The sequence below is a fragment of the Nicotiana sylvestris genome, chromosome 2 (genome assembly GCF_000393655.2).
Source record: "Nicotiana sylvestris chromosome 2, ASM39365v2, whole genome shotgun sequence".
Taxonomy (NCBI): domain Eukaryota; kingdom Viridiplantae; phylum Streptophyta; class Magnoliopsida; order Solanales; family Solanaceae; genus Nicotiana; species Nicotiana sylvestris.
The window spans coordinates 47,479,302-47,490,862 of record NC_091058.1 but is presented as its reverse complement, the minus strand read 5'-3'; the positions used below and the strand labels follow the sequence as shown (position 1 = coordinate 47,490,862).

At 33.7% G+C, this 11,561-nt stretch overlaps 1 protein-coding gene across 1 annotated transcript; it reads left to right on the top strand.

Moving 5' to 3' along the window:
* Positions 1 to 6,579: 6,579 nt before the first annotated feature.
* LOC104220389 (GDSL esterase/lipase At1g29670) lies at positions 6,580 to 9,043 on the top strand. Its single transcript, XM_009771252.2, has 5 exons — positions 6,580 to 6,915; positions 7,514 to 7,638; positions 7,917 to 8,162; positions 8,258 to 8,513; positions 8,601 to 9,043. Exons 1-5 carry the CDS (start codon positions 6,657 to 6,659, stop codon positions 8,822 to 8,824), a joined length of 1,110 nt encoding a protein of 369 aa, XP_009769554.1. The 5' UTR covers positions 6,580 to 6,656; the 3' UTR covers positions 8,825 to 9,043.
* The last annotated feature ends 2,518 nt before the right edge of the window (positions 9,044 to 11,561 follow it).

Genomic DNA, 11,561 nt, shown 5'->3' with positions numbered 1-11,561 from the left:
TACAGTGTGCAACATTTGAGTCAATACATGCTAAGTCCAAAGGAGCCACACTTGAAAGCTGCATATCATGTACTAAGGTACCTTAAAGGTGATCCAAGTTTAGTGATCTTCCTATCCAATAGCAAAGACTATAGGGTTAGAGCCTTTTTGTGACTCAGACTGGGCAACCTATCTTTAGTCAAGGAAATCAGTTAGTGGATATGTTATGCTGCTGGGTGACAACCCTATTAGCTGGAAATCTAAGAAGCACAACACCATTTCATTATCCTCAGCAGAAACAGAATACAGATCAGCCAGATAAGTTCTGGGTGAACTAGTATGGTTAGTTAGATTGCTTGAAGAATTGATAGTCCCCTTAACCTTGCTTGTCCCAGTATTTTGTGATATCTAAACAGCTCTCCATATAGCCAAGAATCCTGTGTTCTATTAACGTACAAAACTCATCGAAGTAGACTGCCTTTTTGTGAGAAATCAACTACAGAGGGGCTCATTTCCTTACATCACATCTCTACACATGAGTAGCTGGCAGATATATTCACCAAACCACTTACATGGACAAAACATTGTAATTTACTTAGCAAGTTGGTTGTGAGTTCCTCTCTTCCAACTTGAGGGGGGATATTGAGAATATATGCATGTGTGTATTTGTTTTTGTACAAGTAGCTGTAGTTTAGTTGGTACAGTTGTGCACAACTGTACACAACTGTACTATACAGGTGTATATAAATAGGTGTAGATATTTTGTACAGAGTGGACTTTTCTTTTGTACATTTCATTCAGTTCATTTTAATAGAAGAGAAAGGTTCCAAAAGTTTCTCTGCCTAGGGCTCATTCATTCGCCATTAGAGCTCGTCTAAGGTCATCTCTTCTTCTTCATTTCTACTGCTATTTCGATATCAGTCTATGAATGTGAGACTCAATCAAGTACGTACTTAATTGGCACCATTTGAAAAAAATGACGAAAATGGACACTTAGATATATTCTTGAGCAGTTTTGAGCTTTTAAGTTTGTCGAAAGTGCGAATATTTGCCCTTATTCAAATATTTAATAAACTATGATTGCCAAATGTAATGAAAGTTGTGATTTTTTTAACTAAAAATATTAGGAAAGTTCCTGCAAATTCTAGAAAATATAACACCAAAAATTGTACCTGACACTAGAATAGATAAAAAATAATAAAAATTACATGATAAAAAATTGCAACCAGATACTAGACATAAACAAAAATAGATCCTGCAGGCAAGTTTGAAGGGAATGTGATGAGTGGCCACTGCTTGCAATACGAGAAGGTCGTTCCAGCCCAGGCTTTTTTATGACAATCTGGGGCGCTCTCACTATTCCTTAAAAAAAGAAAGACAACAAATAAAAATAACAAGTGCAAAAAAATTAACCTCTAAATATGAGTTCCTGTTAAAATTTTTTCCCTAAAAATTATGTCAAATCTAATAGCCAGAGTTTATTAAGTGTTTGACATAGATCAAAAGTACTCATCGTGACAAACTTAAAAGACTAATATTGCTCAGGAGTATACCTAAGGGATTATTTTAGACCTATCTAAACAAAAGGAACCCTTTTGTAATTTTCTCTTTTAATTACTCTTCGCTCTAATGAAAATTTTGACTAATTTGTCCCGACTTAAAAGGCACTAATTATAGGACATTTTTTGCTTGCTTCAAAATTGCAACATTATCTTTCCTAATGGGAGCGTTTGTGCTCTTGTGATGTTCTTGATAATGTATGTCAATATACATGGGCTAGGGTTTTATCTAGTAAATATGCGGTTGCTAGGGAAAAATTTATAACCTCGTTTATTTGGAAGAGTCTCCTAAAGGGTTGGTATTTTTGCAACATAGATATTAGATGGGGCGTAATTAACAAATCCACATTAAACGTCTGGGAATCAAACTGGATACCAAACGTGATGAAACTTAGAAGGGTTATTGTAAGCCCCTTGAAAAAACACGAAAACGACCTTACAATGGATAATATTAGAAATGGTCGCCAATGGAATCTAACAAAAATCTCCTTTAAACTACCTACACAATTTTTTGATAATATAAATGAAATTACTCCTCCTAACGACCATAAAATAGGCAACAATATTATCTGGAGCTTCAACTCCAGTGGCCTCTTCACGACCACATCTTGCTATCAAATTATTAATAACAAGGAGAAAGTCTAAAAAGATTTCACATGGATTTAAAAACTACACTGCCCTAATAAAATAAAAAATTTCATTTGGAAATGTTACCATGATAAACTCCCTGGTAGATCATACCTATGTAGAATAGGTATTAACATCGATCCACTATGTCGAGTTTGCAAACAAGGGGAAGAAACAATGCATGATATATTCTGGGAATGTAATATTATTAATAATTTGTGGAACACTTATGGGATAACTTATACCCTTTCAAATAACAAAAACCACTGGATTGATTACGTAGGAAACACAAATTGTACTTTCTCACATAAATAATCTTCAGTGGGAAGATGTATTTTCTTTTGCATTATGGCATATATGAAAAAATAGGAACAATAACAACCATAACAATACCACATGTCGTATGGAATGGTTCACTATTATTAATCAAGCATTAGAATACAAGCTTATGACTGAAAAAAGGACGACCAACACCACCCACAAAGAAATTAGAGTAACATGGAATAAGCATCCAAATGGGTGGTTCAAGTTAAACATAGACGGAGCCTTCAACAAAAATAAATGCCAAGGCGGTATTGGCAGCATAATAAGAAACAATGCAGGCTCCTGGATTATGGCATTCAGCAAAAAGATGTCAACATTGTCTGCTACTCAGGTGGATCTCCAATCCCTCCAGCAGGGTCTACATGCGATATTGGATCACAACCTATTTCCAATGGAAATAGAGACGGATGCATCGGAGGTGATGAGCATACTAGAAAATGATCGCCCTACTTACACTAACTTAGTTAATGATTGCAGGTTGTTGTTGCACCAGGCAAGACAGAAGCGCCAAGTAACTCTCACGCATAACTTCAGTCAGGGAGATAAAGTGGCACACGTTTTGGCTAAGGAAGCACTGATGCAGTGCAACATAAATAAATTATGGCTCTTCGCAACACCTCCACAACTGGCGATGGAAAAGTATCAAAGGAGCCTGGAAGGTTTTTCTTGTGTAAAATATGTTTCCCCTAATGTATACACTAGGTTGGTTGCTCTAGGTAATGCTGATGCCATAGGAGGCAATGGTTCGTATGTAGGTGCCAACAATGGCAGTTTGGTTTGTAATATGTCAAGATTTGATGATTAGTTATTAATATATTATCCTTATTGCTCAAAAGATAAAATGTATGTCAATATACTTGTACTACAATATTAAGAATTGCTTGACCAATAATACGTGGACCCTCCCTATTTGACGACCATTAATTGATTTAATTTCCTAACTTGCAATCTCTAATTCACAGTAGTAACATTGCTTTCCAAAATCCAAACTAGGTATCCCTTATCCAACCTTTAAGCTTCCAAATTCTTGTATGTATGATTGTACCACTTTGATCTTGGACTTTCTAAGGCTATCCAAGGCATCTTCATCAGCTGAATCCAAGATCCAACTGCATATATAAAGAGCTTGCACAAAATTGACTTCCAGATTGGACTTTGATCGTGACATGAGGATTTATATTGCTAAAGTTAAAGATATATGCGATGACTAGATGTTCAATGTCTAATATGTTTTCTTTAAATAATTTTTAATACTGCTAGTAAATCATATTGTAAACAGAGTACCAAATAAATAAAAGTGGACAAAATCAACAAATTATTATGGTTCGAGTTAATTAAATAGAAATTAAAGGTCCTAACAGCTCAACTAAAGTTATAAGAACAAGCCTGATTGGCAATTAATAATTTGACTATCAAGGACCTGATCTTTCTACTAAAGTTCCACTTGAATTAGGATCCACTTTCTGTTTGGGTTTCTAATAAAATTCCAATTGAGGAATTATGATCCAACGGAAGCGGAATACCTCGAGTGCAAATTTGGAGTTGAGCCGACGGAAGCGGGAGTTGAAGTGAGGCTTGACTCTCAAGTCATTCCCAAGAAAGGTAGTTTCAAGTACCTTGGATCGGTTATTCAGGGGATCGGGGAGATTGACGAGGATGTCACACACCGTATAGGGGTGGGGTGGATGAAGTGGAGGTTAGCATCGGGAGTCTTGTGTGACAAGAAAGTGCCACTGTTACTAAAAGGAAAGTTTTATAGAGCAGTGGTTAGGCCTGCCATGTTGTATGGAACTGAATGTTGGCCGGTAAAGAACTCACACACCCAGAAGATGAAAGTAGCAGAGATGAGGATGTTGAGGTGGATGTGCGGGCATACAAGGATGGATAAGATTAGGAATGAAGATATTCGAGAGAAGGTGGGTGTGGCCCCCATGGAGGACAAGATGCGGGAAGTAAGACTCAGATGGTTCGGGCACATTCAGAGGAGGAGCACTGATGCACCGGTGAGGAGGTGTGAGCGACTGGCTGTAGTGGGCACGCGGAGAGGTAGAGGGAGACCTAAGAAGTATTGGGGAGAGGTGATCAGACATGACATGGCACGACTTAGGATTACTGAGGACATGGCCCTTGATAGGGATTTATGGAGGTCGAACATTAGAGTTGTAGGTTAGGGGAGAGTGTGAATATTTCTACAACACAATAGAGGGAGACTATCCAGTTAGGAGTTAGACTAGGAATGTCATTGGTCGTCTATTGAGGCAGGGCTTTACCTTCTAGTTGTACTATACCAGCCATCTATTTCGTATTTTCGTATTTTCGTATTTAATATCCTATATTTCATATTTCATATCTCTTATATATTGTTGTTATTTTTATTACGCATTTTTATGGTACTAATATATCATCTCCTATTGTTTTTTGAGCCGAGGGTCTCCTGGAAACAGCCTCCCTACCCTTCGGGGTAGGGGTAAGGTCTGCGTACATATTACCCTCCCCAGACCCCACTTGTGGGATTATATTGGGTCGTTGTTGTTGTTGTTGTTTCTGTTTGAATTTTTTTTAGACAACGAACCCATCCCTAAATTATTTTATTTCTTTAAAAACCAATTATTATAAAATCAATTCCGCAACCAAATTCAAAGTGGCCAAATGGTCAACGATATAATGATCCCATAACTTTCTGTATCCTACTTTCCTCTTCAAAACCATGTGGCTGGCAAGAGTATCCACTATTCAATTTCAATCCACACTATCATCACTTCTCCTCATAAATACAAGAACTCCTTATCCCTATTTATGTAAATCGTAGATTTTGTTCACCATATATATGACTAAGTCTTCCCAAAACTTTGCATTAATGGCATTGGCTCTATGGCAAGCTAGCTAGCTATTAGCTAGCATGGCTATTGATAGGGACTGTTCTTCTACTGAAACTCGCTATCTTCTTTGTCTTCTCTGGGCCATTACTCACATGCATGTTTTTTTTTATTTTATTTGGCGAATAAAGTGTAAAGTCAAACCAAATATTTGAGGCAATTGTAGAAGACTTTGATCATTTCATGGTTTGCTCATGACAGCTGATTAAGACTTTGCAATATGCATTTTGGCACTTTAATGTGCAAAATCAATTTTATATGCTTGTCTAGTAGTTGGGAGGTTGTGAATTTAATTTTTGCATGTCGATCGATTTCTGATTATTAAATATGAAGATAAAATAATGTAAAATTGAATTTATATATGCATATGGTAACTAGCTATATACTATTCTACATATCATCAATGTGTAAGGTTTAATTCTTGCCATACCTTTTTCTTCCCCATGCCTCTCCACCCCTTCCCTACCAAATTAAATAGTAAAAAAGATATCCAAAATTGATTAGACTATATTTTTTCCTCTAAACTCAAACTTAATAAGCTAAGTTAATTTGTTTACTATTCTATATTTGAACTGATTTTAACAACATCAAACTATTCAGGAAAAGAATGCAACGAATCAACTGAATTGCAAGATTCAGAATAAGCTTTATGAGAAAGCACATGCTAATTAAAAAAAGGGGCAGTCCGATACTCCAAACTCCCGCTATATGCACAGGGTCCCGGAAGGGCCAGATTACAAGGGTCTATTAAGGTACATACGCAACCTTACAACATTTCTGCAGGATAATGATTCAAGGTGTTAATGAATAATGACATGGTCCCTGTATCATTAATGTACAATGATCGAGATGATAACGACATTTTTGTAGCTTAGTACCACTGACTAATGAAGACACAGTTCATTAATTCTGCATGCATGAACAAACCGGAATTTTGTTCATAGAGTACATATGAAGTATACTTAGCTAGCTCCATGCAAAAAGTGAAAATTTAGAGCGGGACATTAGCTAAAAGAAAAAAAGTGAGTGGCCGGCTAATCACTGTGGAAAATCTACTACAAGTACTAATAATATCCGCGTGAATTTAATGCAATCTAACCAACTTCTCATCTGTAAAAGTTACATAAATTTACATGTATTATCAATAGTTTTCGGTGGTCTATTCCCACTCTTTTGTCTCTCTATGTTTGACTTTCAATATCTATATATTCTCATTCATTTTCCAAACTTTTCATCCCACATCTCATTATTATCACTCCTAGCAAGCCAAAGCTAAGGGTCTGAAATTAGAATGGGTACCGAAGAGTCGAGGAGATGGATATTGGTGGTGCAATATGTGGTGGTTTTAGGGTTGATCAGCTTGGGATATTATGGAGCAAATGCACAACAAGTGCCTTGTTATTTTATATTTGGTGATTCTTTAGTAGATAATGGGAATAACAACAATATTCAGTCATTGGCTAGGGCTAATTACTTGCCTTATGGTATTGATTTCCCTGGTGGTCCTACCGGGAGATTTTCCAATGGAAAAACTACAGTTGATGTCATTGGTAAGACCCGATCCTTTTTTCTTGTGTGTGATACAAAATATATATCTAGTTTGGATTGGTATGAAGTTAATTTAAGCTCGGAAAACCTCTTACAAAAGGAGTCTATAGGATCCAAATCTATGCAATTATGTTTATTTTACTACATAGAATTTATTTATTTTTTTACAATTTTTAATGTCGCTGACTCCTTTTAAATAATAGAACAAAATATTTAACTGTTGGTCCATTAGGCATCTTCATATACGTAGTCATAGTTGTCCTTTAATTCTTCAATTAACATAAATCAAAATCACAATAAATATTGTTTACTTGCGGCAATTTCTCCCCTTAATAAATTTGGCTACATGCGTGGGGAATAACTCCTACCTCCAACTAAAATCTTTCAGCTAACTAAAAAGAGAGTATATAATGTAAGAGCAACCAACTTGTATAACAGTGGTGATTCATATTATAGTTTTTTTTTTTAATTTATATAATATAGTTATTGGGAAAACAAAAAGGAAAAGAAAGAAACTATTTTGCTGTAAATTTTTCTCTTTAGAGCTTTTGCTAGGAAAAAGTTCTGATTAACTTACTGTGATATGTCTTAAATTTACAGCGGAACAACTGGGCTTCAATGGTTATATTCCACCCTATGCAACTGCTAGGGGTAGAGACATTCTCGGAGGTGTCAATTACGCTTCTGCGGCTGCTGGAATTAGAGATGAAACTGGCAGACAACTGGTACTTCATCAAATTCTTTTTATTCTTAAAATTTATGATTTATTGTAATTTTTTCGTCCAGTTTTTGTGTTTTTGTTTTGAGAAATGTATATTTTTAGCTGTTCTAAAAATTAGTATCCGATAATATATATATATATATATATATATATATATATATATATATATATATATGTATATATGTATTGTATATACATGTTTTATATACTTTTGTTCGATCGGCCAATTTTTTTATTTTTTGTTCAGTTTGAAAATTGTTGTTTATTATGAAATTTTCATAGGGAGGAAGGATAAGCTTTTCTGGACAAGTGAATAATTACAGAAACACAGTGCAACAAGTAGTGCAAATACTAGGAAATGAAAATGCAGCAGCAGATTATTTGAGCAAGTGCATATACTCTGTTGGATTGGGCAGCAATGACTATCTCAACAATTATTTCATGCCTCTTTATTACCCCACTAGCAGACAATTCACTCCTGAACAATATGCTAGCGTTCTTATTCAACAATACACTCAGCAACTAAAGGTAAGTTGTATTTTATATACACATATATTTATTTACTCCCCCTTTCTAATATTAATATAGTAAGTATTTGATAATTGTATGTTTTGTGGTCATAGATTTTATACAACAATGGAGCAAGGAAGTTTGCGTTGATTGGAGTGGGCCAAATAGGGTGCAGCCCAAATGCATTGGCCCAGAACAGCCCAGATGGGAGAACCTGTGTACAAAGAATCAATGTAGCAAACCAATTATTCAACAACAAACTAAAGGCACTTGTTGATAACTTGAATGGAAATACCCCAGATGCAAAATTCATTTACATTAATGCTTATGGGATTTTCCAAGACTTAATTGATAATCCCTCTGCCTTTGGTAAGTTTTCTCATCTCAGATTCACTTTGATGGAATTATAAATATTTCATTATGATTTGTCTAATCTGAGTCTATTAATTATTTCAGGACTTAGTGTGACAAATGCTGGATGTTGTGGGGTAGGAAGAAATAATGGCCAGATTACATGTCTTCCTTTCCAAAGACCATGCAGAAATAGAGATCAATATCTATTTTGGGATGCATTTCATCCAACTGAAGTTGCAAATGTAGTGGTTGGGAGGAGATCATATAGAGCTCAAAAATCATCTGATGCATACCCTTTTGATATTAGTCGCCTAGCTCAACTTTGAAGATAGAGAGATGACAAATCAAGTGTCATGCATCTTCCTTTCAAATTAAATTTTCTTGTGGAATTCTCATCATTTACTATATATAAGATGTAATCGGAAGAGTTTAATCTCGTCAGTTTTTCTATTGCTGAAATTTTGTATTTCCATCTTCCACTTTCAATGAGAATTTTATTACTATAAGCTAATCATGTGTTGAAATTACATAATTAAGTTTGAAAATGTACTTGTTATGCATTGATCGAGCTAGTAGTCTTGTGGCATAAAGGGTAATTAGTACAGGTATTTTCATATATGCGTCGTCAAACTTAACTTTCAAACCCTTTGCGGAGGTTTGGCAAACAACTATGGTGATGGTGTGTGGTGTTTACTGTTTAGTCAGAGGTGAAGCCAAAATTTCAAACTTATAGGTTCGAGATTCAAATCGTATTAAATTATTGGGTTCTAACTTAATAGTAATTTGTACATATTTAATGATTTTTTAAAGATAAATACAGAATTCGAACTAAAGCTACTGAATTCGGCCGAACACACTCCTGACACTCTAGCTCAGCACATTTGTTTAGTATGTATTGATTATCAAACTGGCCTGTCATGAAGGTACATTTGAATCGTTCTTTGAGGCAGCGATTAAGGATTTAGTACCTCTTCATTCATAATTTAGGCTTTGATGTATGAGATGTTCAGTATTAATGGGCTAATTTTTAGTTGAAATTGACCTATATCTGATTCTGATTTGAGATCTTGGTTGCCTCTTCATGCTTTGTGCTTAATTTGATTTGATTTGTAGTATTATAAATAGGTGAAAATCATTTCTATCCTCCAAGTTTGTTTTAAAAAATCAAACTCATCTATCAACTTTGAAAAATTATTATTCGCATCTTTTAATTTTGCGCCGCGATGTCTATCTTACCCTTGAGATTTTCAATTCCCCATATATGTAATATTATACCTTTCTATATCATCCAGATATTTTTTGTAGGTATTTTATTCATAATTTTAAAAATATTATATCTTATAATATAATGTAATTTAAGTTCATTAATAGAATAATTATATAATGAATTTATCACACAATATGGGTATAAATAGGCAACTTTTAGGAATTTATTACAAAATCTACCTCTATTTTCCATGCGCTATCTTTTATTGCCTGCACTTCATAATTTACAAAAAAAATTACGCACTTGATTCTCAAATTTGTAAATATTCAAGTCTGATTGATTGCTATTAATAAAATTATTGATATGAGCAAATTATTTATCATAATTTTTTATTTTTTATTTATTTTATTATTGAACGTCAATAATATACTTGATTACTACTTCTCAGGAAGATTAATTAAGTTGCAGACAAATTAGCTAGATTAGTGGCTAATTCAGATTTCTATCTTTTGTATAGCCTGGATACTTCATGCATCATGGCTAAATGGCTTATGCATCCACTTACCAATTGCATTTGCTTCATCTCTCTTTGTAAAGATAGTTTTATCTATATTTCAGGAAAAATTAATGAAGTTAATATCTATGTACAACTCCTCAGATCATCTGCACACTCTTTCTGGAAGAGTAATAAAATGTTTAGTTGGTTCTAAAAAAAAAAATACTTGCAATATATATATTTTTTTTTGCAATTTGAACATGTAAGCTATTTTGTATTTTCTTAAAAAAAAATACAATAACAAATGTATAAGAACTTCACAGTGTTTCATTCGAGTTTGATTTCTATTATTCCGCTTGTTTTAAATTGAATTGCGTAGTTACATGAATGTTTCGTTGTAGTATATGATTTCCATTATATAAGGTGTTTACGTGTACAATTCATTTTCAAATAGACATAATACCGTTATATAATATTTGTGTAAATTTCTTATAACATAGGAGTGTAAGTGTTATATTTTAAATATCCTAGGTGTATGTATCTGCATCTGAGTCATATTACAATTTACAAGACTATATTCCTAAAGTAATTTACTGAGAAAATGACACAAATGGCTCGTTATATTTGGGAGTAGGTTTAAAATGGTTCCTTTAATTTATTCTTGAGCATTTTTGGCCCTTTAAATATTTTTAGAAAGTAAGCACTTTTGATCTTTATCAAATATTTAACAAAATATGACTGTTATATTTAACAAAAAACAGTTATAAAATTTTTAAATTGAAATACCAGGAAAGTGTTATCAAACCAAGAAGTCGCAACACTAAAAATTGCAATACATATCAGAAACATATAAGAGATTCTCCTTCTAACCCCATTTATTCGTCGCAGTTTGAATTTCGAGAGTCAATCTTCTCAATTTTTACCGTGAATTTGGACATATAATCTTTAATTTTTAAAATAAAATTTACATATTTAGAAACTATATGAAAGTATTATAAGTTACAATAATTAAAAATTCAAAATATTATAAAGCATACAAAAAAATCATAGTAAAAAAACTCATTTGACTCTTAAAATCCTAACTGCATCAAACAAATTGGGACAGAGTGAGTAACAAACAATTGCACCCAAAAAGCTGCTCGATCTCCGGAAATCGATTAAAAATAGGACAAATTGCACGTATAAATGTGAGTTCATGTTAAAATCTTTTTTTTAAAAAAAAAATTGTTCTCGTTAATTCAACGACCACAAATTGTTAAATATTTAGTATAGACCAAACACTACTTTTGACAAACTTAAAAGGGTTAAAACCAATCAAGAATATATTAAAGAGACCACTTTTAACCTACGGAAAAGTAAG